Source organism: Ylistrum balloti, unplaced genomic scaffold, assembly GCF_031769215.1.
Source record: "Ylistrum balloti isolate Yb309-2 unplaced genomic scaffold, AGI_CSIRO_Ybal_v1 Utg369960, whole genome shotgun sequence".
Taxonomy (NCBI): Eukaryota; Metazoa; Mollusca; class Bivalvia; order Pectinida; family Pectinidae; genus Ylistrum; species Ylistrum balloti.
This window is the reverse complement of record NW_026782058.1, coordinates 1-27,080: the sequence shown is the minus strand read 5'-3', so window position 1 is coordinate 27,080 and position 27,080 is coordinate 1. Positions and strand designations below refer to the sequence as shown.

The following is a 27,080-nucleotide window of genomic DNA, read 5'->3' as shown; positions in this document are numbered from 1 at the left end:
CACCCCCCCACCCCCACCCCCCTGATCACCCCCCCACCCCTCACCCCATCACACACACACCCTATCAGGCTGCCATGTTAACACTCAAAATACAATAATTGCACTGAATCTAAGAAAACACAAAGTGTCTAGTAATAAATACACAAAAACTTTTATCGTTAAATATATTATTGATTTGTAGTAATCCTATTGAGTTAAATATGGAAATGGAAGTAGTATTGATGTACTGAAATTTATTAAGAGTTATTAATTAACTTAACATGGTACCATTCACAAATCTTAAAACAATATCAGAAGAGTTTATACATGTTTTTAACTGTGTATACGTACCTGAAAATTTATCTTCTGGCTTACCTATGATGTAATCCCAGGTAACTGCAATACTAGTTTTGAACATCCTCCATAATTTGAAATGTAGAATTAGGGGTTTTCTTCGTACCCTCTGTTAGGAAATACAATATGATTGAGATTTTCATTAGTGTCTGAATTGTGTTTGTTGACGTAAGATTGCATGGTGAATATGGAAATGAGGAATTTTAATTGAGATAGAATTACGTTATAATTGTTGCATAATATATTATTTTACATAATTGATCACGATACAGGAAATTTGGAGCTAAGTTAAAAAACGAAAAGTTAATATTCAGAAAAAATAAAGTTTCCCTTTGCGAACAGGCATGATAATATATAGCCAGATGCACAAAGTACATTTTATTGTCAAGTAAATCACTGAACTGGAGGAGGGGGGTGTATTGTGAATGAAATTAACAGGCAATCTAAGTAAAACCAGTATGATTAAAGAAGAATAGAAGTTTTGTTTGACGAAACGTTGGTTATAACTTTGCGTTTTACCGTGATTCAACCCTTCTGAATACAGTGTTATATATAGTACCAATGCTTTTTGGTTATCTAAAAAACTAAATGGAAGGAGATGGTATCAGAGTCTGAGTACTCACAAAGAGAAACATTCTCAGCACCATTCCTAGAGGGGCGTCGCCTTTAAGTAGGAAGGGCAACATAGGAAAAAAAAGATGTATATGCTCTTAATCAGAATTTCTTTTTATTAATGTTTCATGTTAAAAAATTTGGTTATTGGTTAAAACTGGAGTTATCAACAGCAGGAATGATAGTAGTAGTACCATGTATACATATCTACTGTACAGATGTTTTGTTGATTATATATTTATGAAATTTAATCCATATTGATACTTAGAATATATTATATATTCATGAAATTTAATCCATATTGATACTTAGAATATATTATATATTCATGAAATTTAATCCATATTGATACTTAGAATATATTATATATTTATGAAATTTGAAGCTTTGTTGAGATATATTATATAGGAGAAAAATAATTATATCATATTATAGACAATTATGCATGTATGAGAAATTATTTACTTGGCTACAGTCCACAGGCTGTGTAAACAGACTTTCCTTTATGTGTTTTATTTTTGTGATTTTTTGTAAAAAAAAAAAAATTAGTAAATACCAAATGTCAACGTAACAATAAAACTTGGGCAAAATATAAACAAAAGAAGGATTTATGGGATGATTCTTGAAAAGTGTATTGAGAATAAAACAAGGTGTTCTGGAAGAGTGAGCATCTTCTACTTCATTGAGGAAACTCACCATGTAACACCTTGGTAAATCCAAGTAAAAAATGTCATGTTCTCAAATGGGAACAAAGTATACAACAATGGAACCAACTGGCAAACTAACGAGCTTCAAACACGTCAAGAAATGGAAAATTCATAAAAGGGAAATTGAAATCGTCACATTTATCATACAGCTTTTTGGAAAGCTGTCCATGTTGGTTTCCTTGTAGAAAAAGTTCAAGATAAGTGGCTGATGTAAAAGAGTCCATCATGTCTTTGATTTCCAGTTCTGGTGGGTAAATACAATGGACATGGGCAAAAAATTCTTTGTTAATTAAAGACAAGACGTCATCAATATATTTGACTGTTACTCACTACATGAACATATGACAATTACCCACTCCATAAATACATGACATTTAACAATTCCACAAATATATGACATTTACACACTCCACAAATATATGACATTTACACATTCCACAAACATATGACATTACCCTCTCCACTAACATATGACAATTACCCTCTCCACTAACATATGACAATTACCCTCTCCACAAACATATGACATTTACACACTCCACAAACATATGACATTACCCTCTCCACAAAAATATGACATTTACACACTCCACAAACATATGACAATTACCCTGTCCACAAACATATGACAATTACCCTGTCCACATATGACAATTACCCTGTCCACTAACATATGACAATTACCCTGTCCACAAACATATGACAATTACCCTCTCCACAAACATATAATAATTATTCTGTCCACAAACATATGACAATTACCCTCTCCACAAACATATGATAATTACCCTGTCCACAAACATATGACAATTACCCTGTCCACAAACATATGACAATTACCCTCTCCACTAACATATGACAATTACCATCTCCACAAACATATGATAATTACCCTGTCCACAAACATATGACAATTACCCTCTCCACTAACATATGACAATTACCCTCTCCACAAACATATGATAATTACCCTGTCCACTAACATATGACAATTACCCTGTCCACTAACATATGACAATTACCCTGTCCACTAACATATGACAATTACCCTGTCCACTAACATATGACAATTACCCTGTCCACAAACATATGACAATTACCCTGTCCACAAACATATGACAATTACCCTGTCCACTAACATATGACAATTACCCTGTCCACTAACATATGACAATTACCCTGTCCACAAACATATGACAATTACCCTGTCCACTAACATATGACAATTACCCTGTCCACAAACATATGACAATTACCCTCTCCACTAACATATGATAATTATTCTGTCCTCAAGCATATGACAATTACCCTCTCCACTTACATATGACAATTACCCTGTCCACAAACATATGACAATTACCCTGTCCACCAACATATGACAATTACCCTCTCCACAAACATATGACAATTATCCTCTCCACTAACATATGACAATTACCCTGTCCACAAACATATGGCAATTACCCTCTCCACAAACATGAAAGTTTTGGTGTACATTCACACACACATAGCATACATGTATATACATATTTTGTCCAATATTTGAAGAATAGGGCTTAATGAGCCAGTGATATAAATATGTAACTTTTTAGGGCAAATAGAGGTAAATTGGGCTATATGACTTTGAAGATGAGGTAATGTAATTGTGTAAGTAATCTTGTCTTGTATCTAGTGAGACCAGGATCTCCATTGTGCTGCTTTAAATGTTGTTGATGTAATATATATATATATATCTCTCCAGTGTCAGGCTCCAGTTCAAGTACTGTTGAACCTTGAGACTGACTGTGGGAAGTTAAGTGTAAGAGTTATTTTAATGTCCATGTATTATCAAGGACATCAGTGTAATAACCACCCATTACATAATTTACACATGTGTAATATGACCTAGTGGAGTTGTGATTGGCTGAAGGCTCCATTTGTTTCCATTTTGACATTATAACTGCATGTGATCATATTTATGTGTTAATTCACCACAGAAGGAGATATAGAATAAAGACTGTTGACATTTTAGTTTTTGTATCAGTTCAAGATTTTCTAAGACTTGGTTCATAAATCCTTTTACAGATGGGAACTTATGTAAGATCTTCTATTTGAGGAGTAATTTCATTTTTTAAACATTTGTTAGTTTGGAACAACATCATGTTTCATGTTGTCTAAAAGTCAGAATTCATACTTCAGTCATATTAGGAAGGGATGCAAGTTCAATTTTGTGTTTGAACGAATCCAAATTATAGGTTGATGTATTTGTGATTAACATTGATTACCAGGTGAGGGATGCAGGCCCATTTTACCTCTGGTTTGAAATATAATTTTTTTTTGTTGTATTTTGGTTAAATGGATGTTATTTTATTGGTTTGCTGTGATTAAGTTTTCTTACTCCTGATATTATAGGTGATACAACAGTGTTGTTCTTCTATAACAGCACTACAAGTGGAAGGCCCATAAAAATATCTTTATATGATAAAAGTCTCCATATTTACATAGACACATATATGAAAGAAGCTGCTTGGTATATTGGTGATGTTATTAAACAAAAAGATGCAAAAATATAGTTTCTGGAAAGGTGAAGATCTCTGATGAGATATCGCTGATCTGTGAGGGTGATGTCTGTTTCATTAAGTTCAGTTTAAGACATTTGTTTCACTGAAGAAGATGCTAGCCTATCTATATCCTCACAAATTATTCACAGTAGCTAAAAGTTAGATGAGCAACAGGTGATTGTTATCAATAAATACATATGATAGATGATTAAAGAGTTCCGCCATATGCTTCCAAAATTTTGTTATTCTGTCCATGACACACTTTTTAATCAGCACTTTAAAACTTATTAAAATTGTTTAGAAGGTCAACAGTCGTAAAACTTTATACCTCTTTACGAATGAGTATGAAAATTTTTTTAAATGTAACTGATTGTTACATGTATTTTGCTGAACGTTCTCACCTTACATTTCACCTTAATTTTCAAGAAAGACAAAAATGGAGTCTAGCCAATCAATTTTATTACAAGGATTGTGGAACGATAGCATCTGTTATTTTGTCTAACAAACTGCATTAACACTTCACAGATTTAAGATATTAGAGCTGTTACAATTCCACAGTGTTCTCATGGTTGTATTGTAACGAGAAAACATATACACAAAATGTTTTCTCATCTTTGGAAATAAAATGTTTTCCTCAAAAAAAAAGTTAGGAAATGTAACATGCTTTATATGTTTTTCTGCTGGAGATTCACATCTGTTGCACGCCCAGGTTTTAAATCTGATAACGGCTGGAGACTGGTAGATACCCAAGCCCTCTGTAGTTAGATTTAATGTTCACAAGTGAGTATATAGGTGATGTGAATCATTTCATCAATGTTTTCACTGCTATATATAGTAATAGCCTCGTAGATTTAAAAAATAATACATTATATACATTAATATTATAGATACCCTGTCCAGCAACAGATGAAAAGTTTACATATATTGCTTATATTATGTGACTCCAGTTTGCTGTTGATTATGAGTATGAACACAGACATTTGGTACAATGCTACAACAAGATCTGGCTGTTGTAGGGTCTAGATAAATATGTGATGTTCAGACTTCTATCCATGTCTTGGCGTCGAAGCTTTCTGCTTTGTATTGTAGGTTTGAGGGTTAATTCCGATGTTTATTGTTTGATAATAGAGAATTGACCCACAGAATCCATTGCACCAACAAGGACCCATGTTTCTCTTCAATACATGTACCGGTATAGGATAAAATCTTAAATAAGTTTTTAATTTACATGAGACTTTATGAAATAAGTCTTAGATAATTTCAGTTCTACAAGCCAAGGCTTTTTATCACATAATTCAGAAAAGTTAATTTTGTGAAGTCAAAATACGGAGAGCAATGTACAAGGAAGCAGCCATTTTTTGTGCCATTTTCAGTTTATTACGTAATATGATCATTGTTGTATTATGACATTGGAAGTAATTTCTAACTAGCTAGTGCAGGCAATGGCAAATGTTACATGGTCAAAAATAGTGACATATGCAATAAATATGCCATGTGCAAATTTACTGGATAACGTCCAGATATATGATAAATATGTGTAACTGTTTCTTTATGTCTTTATCAACATTATATACCTTGCATTTCTCAGGAAGCTGAGAAATAGACCAGTCTGTGCTGATGTGGCTGGGTCCTCCTACAAGACACTTTACCTTAATTGCTTTGGATATCATGTGATGGACCTCCTGTATGTTGTTCATTGTGGTAGCCACCAGCTTTTACAAGGAGATCCAGTCTAAAAAAGACCTGGCTTTGAACATATGCTAAGATGAGAAGGGTTTTGGGTAATGTTCTTAAATGACAATAGACGCTATAAAGGATTATACAAAAGACACATATGTGATAAGTTATTCTTAGCACAAATTTAGAATTAGATACAGTATAGCCAGATATGTAATGAATCAATATGGTACTGTGGTTTGCTTGGTGTCAGTATTATACAACCATGTAGAGTGTCATGGAAGTTTCACTGTGATGGCATTGTAGGAGAGCTCTCAAGTCACCCTTTTAGTATCTGCAGGGTCTAAGGATCGTAAAAGAACTCAAACTTTGTGTTGTGTAGCCATAAATAATACACCAAACACACAAAAATAATTATTGTATACATGGTATTGTGTAAATATGGCAAGATATTTTTTATCGAGTGTCCCTCAGACTGCCATTTGATTCATTCAGCTTTATCGATTTCATTTTATTACAAGTAATCATTTTTACGATTATTCCCGAATTCAAGAGGTCACATAAGTGTAATAAATGATTTCCGTGTTCTTACTCAACCATCAAACAGGCTAAGATTTATAACAGGGCTGACATTGATTTCTATACCTTTTAATGCCTTGCTTCATTTCTTTTAATCTTTATTTTGCCGTGATTTAGGCCTGCTACATTCCAATTTGTGTCAAATAAGGAAAAAAAAGATAAACAAGATTGCAATCTATTTCACAGTTTTGTCTCCTACTCAGTACTATAACATAGAGGTTTTCGGGGGAAAAAAACTCATGTTGGGCAGTTGCATTTTTTGTCACCTCATTTATGATTGCCTGCCCAAGTTTAATTTCAGCTTTTGAGTGGAAGGGGTGTAACTCTTGAAGACTTGTAAGGAAACCTCTCGTGGGAGATGAATGACACCTGCCGTTTTCCGAATTAGTGCCAGAAATATTTGAAGCGCTGTGATAACATATTAAACTTATGACCTTCACCTTCTCCATCTGTCAGGAGGAAATGTGTATTTCTATCACTGATAATACACTAGATGCCTTATTTATATAAGTATCACTATCAATAGTACAGAAAGGGTGCAAAATGTCGTTCCTAGATTAAACTGGTATAGTAGTAAAGAGATACTCTGTATGGGCACATATAGAGATATCATATCAACTGGACTACATCTTTGTACCTCAAACTTACAACTTATTATTTCAAGAATGATTTAAATTCTCTTCAAAAAATCAGAAATGAAAATTATTCTTACTCTGATCTGGTATCTGAAAATTATAATGCAAGGAGTAAAAATAAATTGAGGAAAAAATGTTATGTGATTTTAGGTTTATGAAAACAAACTATTGGGCAAAAAAAAGAGTGGTACATGTAGGTAAGATGATGTCCATTTCCATGCTTACTAGGTGGTTCATCTCAGGGTATGTTTTGTAATCAGATACTGATGGAACACACAGCAGCACCAATCTTTAACGAGATGGTGTAGGGGTTATATACCATAGCCAAACATAAAGCGTTATGATTATATAGGCAGATGATGTTGGGGGTGGGGGAGGGAGAGGGGTCAGCTGGTGAGAAGGGAGGATGGGGAGAGAGGGTGGGTTATATACCAACATGCTTAACAAGCTGTGTCATTAAATAGGTGGATGATGTAGTGGAAGGAGTGCTGATCAGGACAGTTAAGACTTGGGAATGGCTTTATCTACTACAGGAAGCAGTTACATTGGACATGGGTTACTCCTGTAGTGGTTTACTAGACAATAGATTGGAGTACAGCTATACTTGTCGACAATGCCTTGGCATAGGGATGTAACTATAAGGGGTTAAATTTCATTCTTAATTTATTGGAAGGAATATATAAAGAGAACAGGTTACAGGCATATTATCAATGAAGAAAGGATAAATTATCAGTTAAAACATGTTGAATGATAACTGTCAATCAACAGAATACAATTACTTACACTGTACATTATATAGGTAGATGTGTGTAAGAACAACAAAGATGGGAGATACCATTCATTATTGTTTTTACATGTATAATGGACGGGTAGTTGTAACATATTTACATATTCTATGAAATAAAAGGGGTAGTTTCATTGCCAGTAGTGAAAATCGTTACAATAAAGGAGGTGATATTTACAGTATTTTCTATCAATCGGGGTAGTTCATATATCCAAGATAGGAATTTCATTTCAGTAATAATTACCATAACTTTAGTATGCAAATATGGTACCTACACCCATCTTTGTATCCCAAAAATATCAAAAGTATAAAAAAAAAAAAAAAAAAGGGAAATTCACAGACTTTTAATATTGATTTAAAGTATAATTTTGGTCAGATGATATTAAATATATATCATTATTCACTATTCCTTTTGACATGGACCATGTTAAAAAAAAATACAAAGAAATAAAATTTGTTACTTAGAATATTACTGAGTATGCCAACATGTCACTTAACGTTGGTTGATGAGGTGACATATTTAAGCCTGATATGATCCTTCAAGCTGACATGTTCTGGCTGTCTGGTATAACTGTATAACATGTTGCTTGTTTACATGTGGAGAAAAAAGACTTAGATTGATTCTTCTATCATGATAAAGAGTATATATTTAAAGATGATATAAGTAATTATCCTGATGTGGTTGATTTGAGGACATTTAGATACAATGTTCCCCATTACACCAGAGTGAGGTCACAAACTTCCCTCCCAAATTTTTTAAATTTGGGAGGGAAGTTTATCCTTAGTTTTCAAGGGCTTTCCTTTATGTGTGTATTGTTTAAGGTTAACCAGCTGTAGCACCAGTTTGAAATAAAACACTGGATACTTACAATCATATGTGTACACGATTCCATATATGGTCATTTCTTTATAAATGTAATGATCAAATGCTCTCCCAACTAATCTTTGTAGGAATACAGTTACTTTTCTAACCCATCCAACAGAAATATCCGCACTTCTCCTGGAGATTCCCTTAAGTCTAACCCTCAGTTAGCCTGAAGCTAGAGAAAGATCCTGTTAATGATATATTTATTGTTATAGAAATTGTCTAGTAACAAAAGTTTCCTGTTGGAAAATGTTTCTTGGCCTGATTCTTTTTCCCTGAAACATGTTGCTGCTGTTGTTACAATATTGTTTAACATAGAATGTTTGTTGTATGTTTGTTGTATCTGGGTTATCTGTCAAACCGAGAATATGATCACAAAATATACTTGATATACTTTATCACTATTTTATTTACAGGTCTTAGCAGATGTTTATACCAGCAAATGATTCAAAACAGCATATAACCTCAAAGAAAAGTCCCTGAAAAAATTTGATGTCATTCAGTATTAAAATTACTTACATCCTGGTATCTATAGTCAAATGTAGAATGTCCTGTCACTGCAAATTAAAACCTTAATTGATAACGCTTTATAAATTCAGTGCATTAAGATATTTCATCTTTGTTTTTTCAGATCCGACATGGGCCTCTATCAATCGTGGAATATTTATTTGTGATGAATGCTGCAGTGTTCACAGGTCCCTGGGGCGTCACATCTCACAAGTCAAGTCTATCACCAAGGGCCAATGGAGTACCACTCTACTGGCTGTAAGTATAACATTGATATGACTTTCATACGACCTCTGATGTCTCTCACCAAGGGCCAATGGACATTGATTTGACCTTCGTATGACCTCTCAATTTTTTTACCAAGCAACGTTGGAGCCCCGCTCTCCTGGCAGTTATGTATACCTGTATATGTCTCTTTAAGACACTATTCTCATGACAGTTTCATGACATCGATATGACCTTTGTGTGACCTCTCCAGTCTCTCACTAGGAGCCATAGAGTACCACTCTCCTGACTGTAAATATGACATCGATATGACCTTTGTGTGACCTCTCCAGTCTCTCAATAAGAGCCATAGAGTACCACTCTTCTGACTGTAAATATGACATCGATATGACCTTTGTGTGACCTCTCCAGTCTCTCACTAAGAGCCATAGAGTACCGCTCTCCTGACTATAAATATGACATCGATATGACCTTTGTGTGACCTCTCCAGTCTCTCACTAAGAGCCATAGAGTACCGCTCTCCTGACTGTAAATATGAGTGTGACCTCTCCAGTCTCTCACTAAGAGCCATAGTACCGCTCTCCTGACTGTAAATATGACATTGATATGACCTTTGTGTGACCTCTCCAGCTCTCCTGACTGTAAATATGACATCGATATGACCTTTGTGTGACCTCTCCAGTCTCTCAATAAGAGCCATAGAGTACCGCTCTCCTGACTGTAAATATGACATCGCTATGACCTTTGTGTGACCTCTCCAGTCTCTCACTAGGAGCCATAGAGTACCGCTCTCCTGACTGTAAATATGACATCGATATGACCTTTGTGTGACCTCTCCAGTCTCTCACTAAGAGCCATAGAGTACCGCTCTCCTGACTGTAAATATGACATTGATATGACCTTTGTGTGACCTCTCCATTCTCTCACTAAGAGCCATAGAGTACCGCTCTCCTGACTGTAAATATGACATAGATATGACCTTTGTGTGACCTCTCCAGTCTCTCACTAGGAGCCATAGAGTACCACTCTCCTGACTGTAAATATGACATTGATATGACCTTTGTGTGACCTCTCCAGTCTCTCACTAGGAGCCATAGAGTACCACTCTCCTGACTGTAAATATGACATTGATATGACCTTTGTGTGACCTCTCCAGTCTCTCACTAAGAGCCATAGAGTACCGCTCTCCTGACTGTAAATATGACATTGATATGACCTTTGTGTGACCTCTCCAGTCTCTCACTAGGAGCCATAGAGTACCGCTCTCCTGACTGTAAATATGACATCGATATGACCTTTGTGTGACCTCTCCAGTCGCTCACTAAGAGCCATAGAGTACCACTCTCCTGACTGTAAATATGACATTGATATGACTTATTATTTAGCCTCATCAGTCTCTCACTAAAGGCCAATGGAACACAACTGATCTCCGTGCTGTAATTATGATATGTCTGGAGAATTGTAATTAAAATATAAACTACAGCAAAATATCAACAAAGAAAGATTTACAGAGAGACTCTGGAAAAAGTACAAGGAGAATAAGATCAGGTATTCTGGAAGAGGCTTATGCTACATTGACAATATAATCGTTTTTCAGACTAAAATGTGAGAGAATGAGACAAGTCAGGTTTGCTTTGTGAAGTCATGACTCGCTTAAACTGTGTAACAGATTTCAGAAATGTTTGATTGTGCATCTTTAAAAATGGTAAAAATGGTGATTCTTGCTGTGAAAATAGTTCTCTTGAATTTGGCCTTTCATAGTTGAATATGTAATTTCACTCACAAAACCAAATGTTTACTATGAGATAATCCTTGGCCAAAACTTCTTCGTCGTGAGTTTGTATTTAATACAGGAAGAGAAATTAAGAAAAATAAATCTACTTTTAAGAAATGGCTGGTGATCCTGGTGTAAAAAAGGAAGACCATTTTGCTGTTTCCTGTCCTGGTATTACATGTATTTGGTGGCTTTCTTTGGTGTAAGCATTAAAGATTGCTATATAAACAAAATGTAGGTCAGTGTGTGTATGTTGTGTAAACTTAGAAATGAAGTTCTTTTCAACAGATGGTCCAGCACCTGGCCAGCCATGGAGCCAACAGTATTTGGGAACATTCGTTACTTGATCCATCACAGAGTAAACACGGAAAGAAAAAACCCACACCACGCGATCAAGTACAGTAAGTCAACTGATCCATTTTTAAAACGGAACTGTTTTATATTTACATGACGATTCATATTGCTTCTGCAAATCATTTACCATCAACACTTCTCAGAATGTGATCAAGAGGCCTTTTTTGAAAAATACCTGTACCTGTATATATATTAAACCTGTAGTTTTAAATGAGTTTTATTGGTGATCTTGGTGAACAATTACCATAAAGTCATTTACTTTTGTCTGGTATGTCGAAATTTTGTAATAGAAGGTGTTAAGCCCATTAAATAAATAACTAAAAATATAATTTCATGAGGCTCAAATTTTTGCTTTTCTGAACATTTACAGTTCTTTTGGCTCTTAATTTTGTGGTTAAATATTTTTTTGGCAAAATCCACTGGTGCTTTTTCATGTGAACCTTTAACTGTTAATTATTTCATGGAAATATAAATTTGCTGATTTAGGTTATCCATGAGTTAATTGAAAATACCCCATCTCCCTCCCCTCTGAGGAAAAATTAACGATTTTACAGTTTTACTTGAGATATTTCAAATGCCATATGAGACTTAGCAAATGTTCTTGGATGTTTTTTCAGACATAGATTTTTTTCCATTTTTCTCACTGCAAATACTTTTGTTTGATTTCAGTCCAATTAAAGCTGAATTCATCCGATCAAAATATCAATTTGTACAGTTCATCAACAAACAGAAAGATGGGGAGGTCAACTCTATCGACGATCTTAGCAAGGTGAGTATGTCTATCTGAGTATGATGTACAGGTGTGACCTGTGGAAAGGTCTCCTGAGATAGAGCTGGGCTACTATTTATGAACAAACAGAAACTTTGATGACTTACTGCTCTGGGTGACCTTGAAAATATATCCAATTCTCAAAATTGATAAAAAGTTGATATAAGAGCTGTTATTAAGTTGCACTGAGGTATGACAAATAATGAGCTCCCACCCCCATATCCTTTTTACAGAAGCATTTGCAAAAATGTCGTTTAAATATTTAAGAATTTAACTTAATTTTCTTTCACATGCAATGCATTTTGGCAAATTTGAGGATTAAAACAAGGTAATGAAAATAAAATGTTGCAAATTAAGATAGGGGTGATACACAGCAATTATCAGCATGGCTGATTATGTTTCATTAAAATTTATTACTGAAAATTTGTGAGACACAAATTGTGAAGTTCATAATTGTGGAGACAAGTCGGTTTACTTTTTAGTCTATGGTGAGTTTGAGGAAATGTGCTAAGGGGCCCCTCTGGACAATCAATATTATCACATAACATGCCTAAATACATGGCCTATAAAATGTCATCATAAGGATACTTTTATTATTTACAGCAACTTCACTCATGTGTACGAACAAACAACCTGGAGACCTGCCTCAGACTTCTGTCAAAAGGTGCCGATCCTAACTACTTCCATCCCGTAAGTGTTTCATTGTAATGGTATTAGGTGAAAAGATATCGAAAAAAGGACTTCAGACGTGTTGAAGAATCTTACTTAAGGGTGTGATGGGAACAACTGGAACTGATGAATGTTTCCTTTCAATTTCTAACAATGATGAATGACTTAGGTGTACATATTCTGAAAACACAATTACAAGATTCTGTTTATTTTTATTTCCCTTCTTTCATGGCCACCGGTGGCTTGTTCATTTATGTAGACATACTGGCAAGTTGGCACATTAAAATAACATTTCAGGGATAAACTGGAACAGATTTTTCCAATATTGATATCAAACTCAAAAAGATTTATGTCAAAGCTTGTCAGAAAGCTAAAACAGATTGGTAGGTCCGCCCTTACTTTATTACCAAACAACTGGTCACATGGATTTAAAAGAAGGCACAATTGAAGCACATCAAGGTGAATGATGTGTCTCCATTTACAGTGACATGGTTACTGTCACTTGATCTGTATCAAAACAATTGTTTGGTTTCCTTCTATAGAAATATTTCAGGTCTTTGATAATTCTAAATAAAATATGAGAGAAGAATTTCAAATTAGATAAATATAAGACTGAAATCCGCTTTGATGTCTGCTAATTAATAATTTTTTTTTTGTGTTAGATATAATGAACATATTTCTCAGTAATCAGTGTGTTTTGCATGTCAGAGAAATGTACCCTCCTTTTTTACATATAAAGCTTGTCTGTTTTGTAGGAGAAGGGAAATTGTCCTCTACACGTGGCTGCTCAGAGTGGGCAGCCTCTCCAAGGAGAACTACTAGTCATATATGGGGCAGACCCAGGTGCATATGATGCCAACGGAAAAACACCTATAGACCACGCAAGGTACGTTTATCAGCTAATAATCTTAATGTATTCCAGGCAGTTAATTCTGGGATTTTTCCCCAATGTTGGTTGTGAAGAATTGATAACTTGCTTTATCTGTAGTAATTTTGTATATTAATCTTTGTTAAAGAGTTAAGAAAAATGGCATTAACAGAAAGTATTCTACAAATAAAAGCATGATGTAAAGACTGGAATGTTGTTGTTGACTTAGCAAACAAGTTAAAATAGGGTTGTCTTGGTTGTTGATAACTTGGCCAACAAGTTAAAAGAGGGTTGTCTTGGTTGTTGATAACTTGGCCAACAGGTTAAAAGAGGGTTGTCTTGGTTGTTGATAACTTGGCCAACAAGTTAAAAGAGGGTTGTCTTGGTTGTTGATAACTTGGCCGACAAGTTAAAAGAGGGTTGTCTTGGTTGTTGATAACTTGGCCGACAAGTTAAAAGAGGGTTGTCTTGGTTGTTGATAACTTGGCCAACAAGTTAAAAGAGGGTTGTCTTGGTTGTTGATAGCTTGGCCAACAAGTTAAAAGAGGGTTGTCTTGGTTGTTGATAACTTGGCCAACAAGTTAAAAGAGGGTTGTCTTGGTTGTTGATAACTTGGCCAACAAGTTAAAAGAAGGTTGTCTTGGTTGTTGATAACTTGGCTGACAAGTTAAAAGAGGGTTGTCTTGGTTGTTGATAACTTGGCCGACAAGTTAAAAGAGGGTTGTCTTGGTTGTTGATAACTTGGCCGACAAGTTAAAAGAGGGTTGTCTTGGTTGTTGATAACTTGGCCGACAAGTTAAAAGAGGGTTGTCTTGGTTGTTGATAACTTGGCCAACAAGTTAAAAGAGGGTTGTCTTGGTTGTTGATAACTTGGCCAACAAGTTAAAAGAGGGTTGTCTTGGTTGTTGATAACTTGTGATATTTCTACAGAACGGAGTGACATAAAGACTTAGCTTAGTCAAGAGATCAACAGAAAGTTTTTTTGTTGTTGAGATTTTGTTGTTTTTCTTCAGAACGGAGGGACATAAAGACTTAGTTTAGTCAAGAGATCAATAGAGAAAGTTGTTTTGTTGTTGAGATTTTGTTGTTTTTCTACAGAACGGAGGGACATAAAGACTTAGCTGATAGGTTAATAGAATGCCAGTATGAACTCACAGATCGCCTCGCATATTACCTCTGTAAACGCAAACCAGGTAAGCTGTCTGTATCAGTAAGTATGCCATGATACTGCCATTGATTTAGGTTTATTTTGTAATACATACAAATTACCTGAAAAGCAATAACAGATAACCAGGTGTGTTGTACAGAAAAACGTTGATAGGTTTGAGGATCCCTGTACCAGACATCAGAAAATAAAACTTTGTTATTAAACCCATATGAAAGACAATCAAAATGAAAATTTTCAATTAAGAAAAAAAAACCCTAAATGTATGCTAATCATACATATGGTAGTTTTCTTTGAAGTGTAATGAAAGATAAATCTACTTAAATGATCACAGAAAATGAAAAAAAATTGTTTTCTGAAAATACAATTTTTTTTAAAACTGTTAAATCTATGGAAACATTCTCTGATGTATTACTTGCATTGATGCTATGTTGTTTGGCTGTTTTGTAGACCATAGAAATGGCTGTCATTTCATCATCCCAGAAATGGCCGATAAGTAAGTTATCAAATTCTCTCTTCTGAAGTGTCTGAAAGACCAATCCAAAAAAAAATATGCACCTTCTTGTATCATTATTCACAGTGTTACACTTTAGTACAATCTGTTCATGTATATTATCTCTTCTGTTGATATCCAATATTGAAAAATCTCAATAAAAAAAAAACTTTTGAAATTTTTTTTTCCAAAAAAAAATGGAATCTCAATATATGCGAAAACATTAATCCTTGTGTGATGTGAAGTATTATTGTTTGTTTCTGTGCCCCAAACAAGCAGTCTATAAATTCCTTCAGTGTAAATTTAAAAAAAAAAAAAAAAAAAAAAAAACAAAAACAAAACACTACATTGGAATTCTAGATTGTCTTATCTGAGTTTTACTTATCCTTAAGATCACCACATTGAATGAATTCAGGCAAAATTGGATGTTGTATTTTGTTGGATATTTTTGATGAAACATGTCAAGTAATTACTTTTTGAATTATTTAAAATTGTGAGAATATTTGTGTTGAATTACTTAGCTTTGTTTTGTATGTCATATACTAAATCCATTGTTTAATTTTCTGTTTACAGTACTTTAGATATGTCAGAATTAGCCAAACAAGCAAAGAAAAAATTACAAGCAGTAAGTATTTAACTTTTTGTTGGTAGAAAGCAACTTATTGGAATGATTACACACAAGAATAGAAATATAAGCATGAGAATCTCTTCTTGTTAATATACAAATGTAAAGCCATTGTATGACAAAAGATTTTGTTCGGTTAAAGTGTTGAACTGATGATGGCTGATGTGCTTACTGTGTATGTGTAAAAAAAAATTTCAATCGTAATGTGATGATTTTAAAAATGTTGAAATATTAGCTGAAAGGCTTGATCACCAAAATGTATGATTTCTAGTTGAATTTTGTTCAAACTTCAGAAGACATTAAACTAGTAGTTTTGTTTGAACATACAATAAGTATTAGACCCACTGATGATACAGCTTTGACTTATGTTAAACTATGTGAAGCATATTTCAGCAATATTTGGTCAAAAGCAGACAATGATGCTGACTCCTATACAGGGAACACTTCGAAGTATTTGGATTCCCCATGATTTTTCTTGTTTTAATGAATAGAGGACAGCATAAGTGATGTGACATGAGACTTCAGTTTGAAATCTTTCTTTCCAGTTACCCAATCATTTATTTGAAGAATTAGCAATGGATGTATATGATGAAGTAGATCGCCGAGAAAATGATGAACGTAAGTTTACAAATCGTTTTAGTTCAGTTTCTCTCTAAAGCATATTTTTAACCAAATATTCAATTAATCATTTTGATATTCTTGAAATATTTTTCAGGGATCTAAAATTAAATCATATGCACAACATTTACATAATGTGGATTTACACTTCTCTTTTAAACATTGTAATCACATACAGTTCTAGCACACATGATTTCCATGCTTGTTGAACAATTTTTGGACAAAGTTTTTTATGAATTAAGTTTCATTAATAAACACACTGTATCCTGTGTTGTTTTATTGTCAGATTGGACCGCTGCCCATGAAAATGCGTCCATAGTCAGTGACAGACAGGGCGTACCATTTCTTCCCCTAAATCCAGACTTCTCTGCCACAAGAAACCAGGTAAAATAAATTCTATCGTTTCTCTAATTTTGTTAAGTATTGCGAAAAAAAATTTTAAAAAATGAGTTAATAAATAAACTTATATTGATCTCCTTATTATTGAAATGATTAGATTAAGTAATAAATTTTGATTTTATTGAAAATATTTTTAAATTACTGTATGAAACATGAGCAATCTACCTACACATATCAGAAGTATATTTTGGTAATTACTATTATCTTGAATGTAGAGTTTCAATCACAACACAACTCGACATCCTCAGTTAACGGTGCTGTATTTACCTTTAGTTATAGTTAAATGTAAATATAGCACTGTTTGCTTAGGATGTCAGGTTTTGTGTTCATATGTCCCTCATGTGCATTTCCCCTACATACTTAGAAATATCCACATCTGGACAACAAATCTGATACAACAAAAGGAAAATGGAAGTGTGAGGCTTCTCTTTAATAAAAGTAAATGGATATTGACTGAGTGAGCTTGGACCTGTGAAATCTTGTATGACCACCAAACCTATATGTATGGACCTGTGAAATCTTGTATGACCACCAAACCTATATGTATGGACCTGTGAAATCTTGTATGACCACCAAACCTGTATGTATGGACCTGTAAAATCTTGTATGACCACCAAACCTGTATGTATGGACCTGTGAAATCTTGTATGACCACAAACCTGTATGTATGGACCTGTGAAATCTTGAATGACCGCCAAACCTATATGTATGGACCTGTGAAATCTTGTATGACCGCCAAACCTATATGTATGGACCTGTGAAATCTTGTATGACCACCAAACCTGTATGTATGGACCTGTGAAATCTTGTATTACCATCAAACCTATATGTATGGACCTGTGAAATCTTGTATGACCACAAACCCTATATGTATGGACCTGTGAAATGGACCATGTTTGAAATGAAAGTGTGAGGCTTCTCTTTAATAAAAGTAAATGGATATTGACTGACCTTGTGAAATCTTGTAACCAAACCTATATGTATGGACCTGTGAAATCTTGTATGACCACCAAACCTATATGTATGGACTTGTGAAATCTTGTATGACCACCAAACCTATATGTTTGGACCTGTGAAATCTTGTATGACCACCAAACCTATATGTATGGACTTGTGAAATCTTGTATGACCACCAAACCTATATGTATGGACCTGTGAAATCTTGTATGACCACCAAACCTATATGTATGGACTTGTGAAATCTTGTATGACCACCAAACCTATATGTATGGACCTGTGAAATCTTGTATGACCACCAAACCTATATGTATGTACCTGTGAAATATTGTATAATATCGAAACCTAAATGTTTTGACCTATTATTTGTCACACCTCAGATCGGGATATCCCACCTAATACCTATCCTAGATTTTTCTATCTCACCTGATCTGTCTAGTACCCTTACATGTGATTTTTGTGGATTTTTTTCCTTGTTTTTGTTTGTTTTCATCACATGTTAAATTTACTGACATGAATGAGAACTTTCCAGCTTTAAGTTAAATTTTTAACCCACTGTTTATTTATACATCTGATGGTGAAATGTTAAAAGCCATATAGATCTTTATATTTAATATTTCTTTATTATGGTCTGAGAACTTCTTCATATGCTGTCAACAGGGTCGTCAGAAACTTGCCAGATTCAACGGACGAGAATTTGCTACATTAGTGATAGATATTTTAAATGATGCCAAACGACGACAGACTGGAGTCATGTCCCCTGTACAAACACCTAAAGGTAAGCAAAGTTACAATAACTTCTTCCCTATCCTTTAGGATGACGCCAACCACATAGATTTCATATTCCTATCAGTAACATCAGTGATGGTATTGTGAAACGATAAACATGAATAGAACACAGTCATCATTAAAACTGTTTTTATTTTTCGTATTTTATTTTTTGAAAAATGATCACAGAAATTAAACAGTAGGGTAGATCATTCTGTTTTCATCCTTGGTTACTACCAACTAGTTTCATGTCCCATTTCACATTCCTGGATACACATCTTTCCATATGGTGTCAAAACCCCAAGTCAGTCATTCTCTTGATGAACATTTCAATTTTCCCTAAGCCCATCCTTCTGTCTATTGTCAAAGCCCAAGTTAAGCCAATATTTTCTGGGTTGATATTGTTATCATAGCTAATCTTGATTGTATAGTTACATGTCTGGATTATCACTTGTTTCATTTTTGACATTAAATTTTAGAAATGTTAATTCTGTGTACTTTGGTATAGAATTTCAGATTAAAAAGTACATCAAATACATTTAATATGAGTTAAAATTCTGAATTGATCAATTTGTATAGCTTGGGAAAATTTAGTCCAAGAGAGTGAAACAAATATACAATTTCTCAACAGGCCAATCGGAATGAAGTCATTTTACAAGGCTTCATGTTATAGTGTAAACATAATTGTAAAGGACATATGATCCATTAGATATTTGGTAAGAAGGGAGACAACTCTGTTAGTATTGTACCAATAAAGTGATATATGCTTGTTATAAAACTCATAATACACAATGCAACTCATTAAATTTTATTGCTTTATTATTAGATAATTTAAGATATTACAAAAAAAAATCCAGATGATTTCTCTGGTAATAATCTGCATGTCTAAAACAAATATAATAATAGTTTGAAAGAATGGCAAGAATAGGGTAAACATCATTTGTATATATATATATATAGAAATAGCACCAATATCACAGTCATGTCAGAACAATGTGTATCTGACATAAAGCAATGTGTTAAAACCTAGGAAAAGAGATTTATGCGCTCCAGACATGAACCATAACTGTGTTTATGATGGCACAAACAGAGAGTATATAAACTGGGGAATCAAAAAAAAAAAAAAAAATCATTTTGATATCTATTTAATCCAGATGAAAGCATATGTAATTATGGTTATCACTCTTAGCTAGCTTTGTATGTTGTTCAGTGAAGTAGTCACCAGCTAGTTGTGTATGTTGTTCAGTGAAGTAGTCACCAGCTAGCTCTGTATGTTGTTCAGTGAGGTTGCCACAAGCTAGTTCTGTGAGTTGTTCAGTGAGGTAGCCACCAGCTAGTTTTGTATGTTGTTCAGTAAGGTAGCCACCAGCTAGTTCTGTATGTTGTTCAGTGAGGTAGCCACAAGCTAGCTCTGTATGTTGTTCAGTAAGGTAGCCACCAGCTAGTTCTGTATGTTGTTCAGTAAGGTAGCCACCAGCTAGTTCTGTATGTTGTTCAGTGAGGTTGCCACAAGCTAGTTCTGTGTGATGTTCAGTGAGGTAGCCACCAGCTAGTTGTGTATGTTGTTCAGTGAGGTTGCCACCAGCTAGTTCTGTATGATGTTCAGTGAGGTAGCCACCAGCTAGTTCTATATGCTGTTCAGTAAGGTAGCCATCAACTAGTTCTGTATGTTGTTCAGTGAGGTAGCCACCAGCTAGTTCTATATGTTGTTCATTGAGGTAGCCACCAGCTAGCTCTGTATGTTGTTCATCGAGGTAGCCACCAGCTAGTTGTGTATGTTGTTCATTGAGGTAGCCACCAGCTAGCTCTGTATGTTGTTCATCGAGGTAGCCACCAGTTAGTTGTGTATGTTGTTCAGTGAGGTAACCACCAGCTAGTTCTATATGTTGTTCATTGAGGTAGCCACCAGCTAGTTCTATATGTTGTTCAGTAAGGTAGCCACCAGCTAGTTCTGTATGTTGTTCAGTAAGGTAGCCACCAGCTAGCTCTGTATGTTGTTCATCGAGGTAGCCACCAGTTAGTTGTGTATGTTGTTCAGTGAGGTAACCACCAGCTAGTTCTATATGTTGTTCAGTGAGGTATACACCAGCTAGTTCTATATGTTGTTCAGTAAGGTAGCCACCAGCTAGTTCTGTATGTTGTTCAGTGAGGTAGCCACCAGCTAGTTCTGTATGTTGTTCAGTGAGGTAGCCACCAGCTAGTTCTGTATGTTGTTCAGTAAGGTAGCCACCAGCTAGTTCTGTATGTTGTTCAGTAAGGTAGCCACCAGCTAGTTCTGTATGTTGTTCAGTGAGGTAGCCACCAGCTAGATATGTGTGTTGTTCAGTGAGGTAGCCACCAGCTAGATATGTGTGTTGTTCAGTGAGGTAGCCACCAGCTAGTTCTGTATGTTGTTCAGTGAGGTAGCCACCAGTTAGTTCTATATGTTGTTCAGTGAGGTAGCCACCAGCTAGTTCTATATGTTGTTCAGTGAGGTAGCCACCAGCTAGTTCTGTATGTTGTTCATTGAAGTAGCCACCAGCTAGTTGTGTATGTTGTTCAGTGAGGTAGCCACCAGCTAGTTCTGTATGTTGTTCAGTGAGGTAGCCACCAGCTAGTTGTGTATGTTGTTCAGTGAGGAAGCCACAAGCTAGTTCTGTATGTTGTTCACTAAAGTAGCCACCAGCTTGTTGTGTGTGTTGTTCAGTGAGATAGCCACCAGCTAGCTCTGTATGTTGTTTATTGATTAGCCACCAGCTAGTTGTGTAGGTTGTTCACTGAGGTTGCCACCAGCTAGCTCTGTATGATGTTCGGTGAGGTAGCTACTGGCTAGTTTCTAGAAGACTCCTTCCTAAGGTTACCTTAGCTCTTCATTGGATGATAAATCCAACTTACAAATATACAGACTGCAATGCTGTTAAAACATAGTTTCTTGTAGATGGCTGGAAAACCTCCAAAACGCTCATATTAAATATGTATTTTCTTTTCACATACAAACCTGATATGGTTCTAGTTTCAATTCTGTCCTCAGGATGCTCAAAGGTAGGAAAACCCCTAAAAATTACCTACTCAAACGGCAGTAATCCGTGTGTTTTTATTAATCTCCTGTATGACTGTTACTGCAGAAACTTATCAAAGGATAGGCACCATGTCCTAAGTCTCAGTAAATACAGACAGTCATTGAGTGTATTATGATGATATGGGGGAATAAAAAAGGAAAGTTAAAGATTTGCAGCATGATCTTCTCATATTATTTATTTGTTGGTGGCTATTTATAATGCTTATAGTATAGTGTTGAGTGCAGCTCCTAAACATAAGCCAGAATGTAATGTTGAAGAGATTTCTGACTTGATAACTGCTACAAGGTTTTTATCTAAATAGGAAATCAACACATGTTCAGAAAATAAACGTGTAAGGAAGGAAATGAAATAATTCAAATATTTCTATCCTTGTTTCCCTTAATTATGTGACATTGGAAGTATGATATATTATTTTTCAAACAGTCATGTCACAGCCTTTATAATATATACTGTCAAACCTGAGAGAGAAAATAAATGGAATTGTACAGATATAGTTACAGTTATCCCCAGGAGTGGTGTTATGTATTGGTGGGGATGGGGGAGTCAGGTACCCCCAGGAGTGGTGTAATGTATTGGTGGGGATAGGGAAGTCAGTACCCCCAGGAGTGGTGTAATGTATTGGTGGGGATGGGGGAGTCAGGTACCCCCAGGAGTGGTGTAATGTATTGGTGGGGATGGAGGAGTCAAGTACCCCCAGGAGTGGTGTAATGTATTGGTGGGGATGGAGGAGTCAGGTACCCCCAGGAGTGGTGTAATGTATTGTTGGGGATGGGGGAGTCCAGTACCCCCAGGAGTGGTGTAATGTATTGGTGGGGATGGGGGAGTCCAGTACTCCCAGGAGTGGTGTAATGTATTGGTGGGGATGGGGGAGTCCAGTACTCCCAGGAGTGGTGTAATGTATTGATGGGGATGGAGGAGTCAGGTACCCCCAGGAGTGGTGTAATGTATTGGTGGGGATGGAGGAGTCAGGTACTCCCAGGAGTGGTGTAATGTATTGGTGGGGATGGGGGAGTCCAGTACCCCCAGGAGTGGTGTAATGTATTGGTGGGGATGGGGGAGTCAGGTATCCCCAGGAGTGGTGTAATGTAATGGTGGGGATGGGGGAGTCAGGTACCCCCAGGAATGGTGTAATGTATTGGTGGGGATGGGGAAATCAGTACCCCCAAGAGTGGTGTTATGTAGTATCGGGGTTGGAGAGTCTGATAATCCTGCAGTTATGTAATGTATTGGTTGAAATGGGGTGTCATGTAGTTTTGGTTGATTGGGAATAATAAAAATTAATGAAGAATCAAATCTAACATACAGGATATGTTCGCTGCATGTGATAAAGAATGTTTTTTTAAAGTAAATTGAGGTTTTTTAATGTAAAACCAATTTTCATGAGGTAATACTTACCATAACTTTAGTATGCAAATATGGTACCTACACCCATCTTTGTATCCCAAAAACAAAAGATTCAAAAATCCCGCCCTCCCTACGACCATGAGCCTTCACGTCATGAACATAGAGTTATTTCCCTTCCTCTTAGCCTTTATGTAGCACCCGTAGAGGGGCAGTCAGGCAGATAGGAAGAGGGGAGGAAAGGGTGGGACTCCATAAAGTTATGGTAAGTATTACCTCATGAAAATTGGTTTTACATTAAAAAACCTCAATTTCATTTCAGTAATAATTACCATAACTTTAGTATGCGAATTCGTCTTACCGTAGTGGTGACTAGCAGCCAGGCAGCCCATCTAGCACACTAAACTTAGTAGGGAGGGGGGACAGAGTGCATAGAATAAGAAGGGGCAACCTCCCCGTGACCGAGCAGGTAAACCACGTGCCGCCGAACGGAAAAGACGAGCCCCGGGGCTAACGGGGGGGCACAGCCACAGACTGCGCAACCACCAGAGGTCCCAAAGAATACAAACCTTCTGAGTGGGAAGCCAGGGATCTCAGATAAAAATCTGTAAATGTATCCCTGCCCCGCCAGAAGGCAGCAGACATGACCTCCTGAAAGGAGGACCCATTAAGAAGGGCCCAGGATGCAGCGAGGGCCCTTACCTCATGAGCCCGCACTCTCACCCTCGCCCGAGCCTGGTCATCAGAATGCTCATAAGCATACTTAATGACCTGGCATACCCACCTAGACACCGACTGGGAGGAGATGTCTCGCTGTCCCTGTTTGATAGGCAAAAATAGACGGGATCTGGAGCCCCGCCCCCCCCTGGTTTTATCGAGATAAAACCTAAGAGCCCTACAGGGACAAAGCAATCTATCCCTCTCCTCCGAGCTAGTCAAAGCCGGAATCTTGATGGGATCGGGCGAGAACCCCGGGACTTGATTCTTCGCAAGGAAGGAAGGATCAGTTAAAAGAGTAACGGCAGCGTAGCCTCTGGACCAACGAAGGCAGGAAGGAAGTGACGACAGGGCGTGCACTTCACTCCTCCTACGTCCAGAGGCCAGAGCCAAAAGGAAGACTGTCTTAAAAGTTAGAAACTTTAAAGAGGCAGACTCCATAGGCTCGTAAGGTGACCTCGTCAGGGAATCTAGCACCAAGGCTAAATTCCACTGCGGGGCCAGCTGCCGAACTCTGGGTCTATCCAAAGCGAAGCCTCTGATTAGGGCAGAAAGAGATGAGGAAGAACCTATCTCCTTCCTGCCGTAAAAAGCCAAGACACTGGCAATTGCTGTCCTATAGCCAGCAATAGTGCCAGGTGCCAGATTGCGGTCCCTAAACAGAGAGAGTAGGAAATCCGCAATCAGCTGAACAGAGGCTTCGAATGGATCAACCTCCCTGCCGACACACCAATCACAGAAGATCTTCCATCTGGACTGGTAGACGGCAGAAGAGGAAGCCCTGATAGATCGCGCGATGCGATCTGACACCTCTCGAGAAAAGCCTGCCTTGGCGAGGCTTCCAGAGATAGCCTCCACGCGTGAAGGTGGAGGATCTCTGGTCGAGAGTGTGTCGTCCTGGACCGAGGCTGACGCAGGAGATTCGGTCTGGTGGGGAGAGCCAGTGGCTCCTCCACCAGAAACGACAAGAGCTCCGGAAACCAAGGCTGCCTCGGCCACAGGGGGGCTATCAGAAGTAAGGAGCAGTGATGCTCCCTGAACTTCTGAAGCACCCTGCCCACCAGGTTGAAGGGAGGGAATGCATAAGCATGCATCCCGTCCCAGTCCAGAGAAAGGGCGTCCACAGCCCAAGCCTTCGGATCTGGGACCGGAGAGACGAAGGTTGGCAGCTGATTGTTCAGAGAAGTGGCAAACAGATCTATCAAAGGTCTGTCCCACACCTGACAAATTCCCCGGAAGACCGAGGGACACAGCTGCCATTCCGTCAACACCGGTTGGCGGCGCCTGGAGAGGGTATCCGCCAACACATTCAACCTGCCCGGAAGATGTTTGACCGTAATGGACAATTGCATCTCCTGACAGAGAAGAAGGATGCGGATGGAGAGGGCACACAGGATGTGAGACCTGGTGCCCCCTTGTCTCTCCAGATACGCGACAACTGTAGAGTTGTCGGTAGCCACACAAATCGCCTTGGACTGCAGGAATCCCCGAAAGGATTGCAGTGCCAAAAGAACTGCCCTCATCTCGAGCACGTTGATGTGCTCCGAGAGCTGATCCCCAGACCACTCCCCCGAGCGACAATGGCCGTCGAGGTAAGCTCCCCATCCTGTCATGGAAGCATCCGTGAACAGGGTCATAGAGGGGACAGGCTTGGTCAGAGGAACCCCGCGGAGAACATTCTCCCGAATGGTCCACCAGCGAGCGAACTCCCTGACCGACTGAGTGAGAGTTATCCAGGCCTCCCACTTCCTGGATGACGGAACCCAGTTGGACAGGAGGAACATCTGGAGAGGTCTGATGTGAAGTCTCCCTAGGGGGACCACATCTGCCAGGGCGTTGAGATACCCCAGAAAACTGAGGAACCAACGTACCTGGACCTGCGACCGTTCGATGAAGGACAGAGCTAGAGCCCTGGCCTTCTCGAACTTCTCCACCGGTGGTAGGGCTATGCCCAGAACCGTATCGAAACGATTCCCCAGGAAGACAAAGTCCTGAGATGGGGAAACCTCTGACTTCTCTCTGGAAGGAATGAAGCCGACTTTGAGTAAGACTTTCAGGACCAGCCTGGTATCCTTCACTAACGATTCCCTCACCCTGTGAAGCATGAGGGAGTCGTCGAAATAGATGTGGACGTCTATTCCGCGAGAGTGAAGGAATCCCACGACTACCTGCAGCAGCTTGGTGAACACCAAGGGAGCTGTCGTCAGCCCGAAGGGCATGGCCCGGAATTGGAAGACCTTGCCGTTGCACGTGAAACGGAGGAACTTCCGTGCCGACTTCTTGATGGGGATATGGAAATAGGCGTCCTTCAGATCTACTGAAGTTGCCCACATCCCTTCCCTCACGGAGGCCATGATGCCCCGTGGGGTCTCCATCTTGAAGTGAGGAGAATCTACGTGCCTGTTGAAGGCACTGAGATCTATGATCGGGCGCCACTCTCCGGACTTCTTCCGAACGAGAAACATTCGGGAGTAGAAGCCGGGAGTGATTTCCGACATAGGAATCTCCTCTACCGCGCCCTTGGCAAGCAAGGTCCTTACTTCCTCCTGGATCGCCCGAGCCTTCTCCAAATCCCCCGGAGGAGGAAAGAAGATCGGCTGGGCGGTAAGAGGCGGATCCTGAAGAAGGGGAATACCTAGACCCTCCTTGACCACCGACAACGTCCACACGTCCTCCGTAATTTCCTGCCACTGGGATAGGAAAGCGGAGAGACGCCCGCCCACAGGAAGCTCTGGCTGGGGCAGATCGAGTCCCTGCCAAAACAGAGAATCGTCCGCCCATCCGGAGCCTGAGCCTGCGGGAGAAGGACAAGAGACCTGAACGGGAGGACCGCCGTCCACCCCGCCAGACCCCTGTTCTGTCTCGGTCAAGGAGAAGAAAGAGTCAGGAACCCTTCTTCTTGCCCCCAGGAGGTTTCTTACCTTTCTTACCTTTCCCCTTATTGCCCTTGAAGTGTGGCTGCGATTTGGGTTGGGCAGACGCCTGCCCAGCCGAAAACTTAGCCCTCTTCTTGGGAGGCGCTGACCCCTGCGAGGTGCTG

General features: G+C 37.9%; 1 protein-coding gene across 1 annotated transcript in view; it reads left to right on the top strand.

The window, feature by feature from the left end:
- Positions 1 to 18,971, top strand: part of LOC132547556 (ARF GTPase-activating protein GIT1-like) — a 28,003-nt gene extending 9,032 nt beyond the window's left edge. The window contains exons 2-12 of the mRNA XM_060211329.1: positions 9,364 to 9,497; positions 11,527 to 11,639; positions 12,262 to 12,361; positions 12,965 to 13,051; positions 13,786 to 13,916; positions 14,997 to 15,091; positions 15,514 to 15,559; positions 16,130 to 16,181; positions 16,727 to 16,799; positions 17,086 to 17,183; positions 18,816 to 18,971. Of these exons, the coding sequence (XP_060067312.1) occupies positions 9,364 to 9,497; positions 11,527 to 11,639; positions 12,262 to 12,361; positions 12,965 to 13,051; positions 13,786 to 13,916; positions 14,997 to 15,091; positions 15,514 to 15,559; positions 16,130 to 16,181; positions 16,727 to 16,799; positions 17,086 to 17,183; positions 18,816 to 18,971 (1,085 nt within the window). The remainder of the gene's footprint in view (positions 1 to 9,363; positions 9,498 to 11,526; positions 11,640 to 12,261; positions 12,362 to 12,964; positions 13,052 to 13,785; positions 13,917 to 14,996; positions 15,092 to 15,513; positions 15,560 to 16,129; positions 16,182 to 16,726; positions 16,800 to 17,085; positions 17,184 to 18,815) is intronic.
- Positions 18,972 to 27,080: the final 8,109 nt, after the last annotated feature.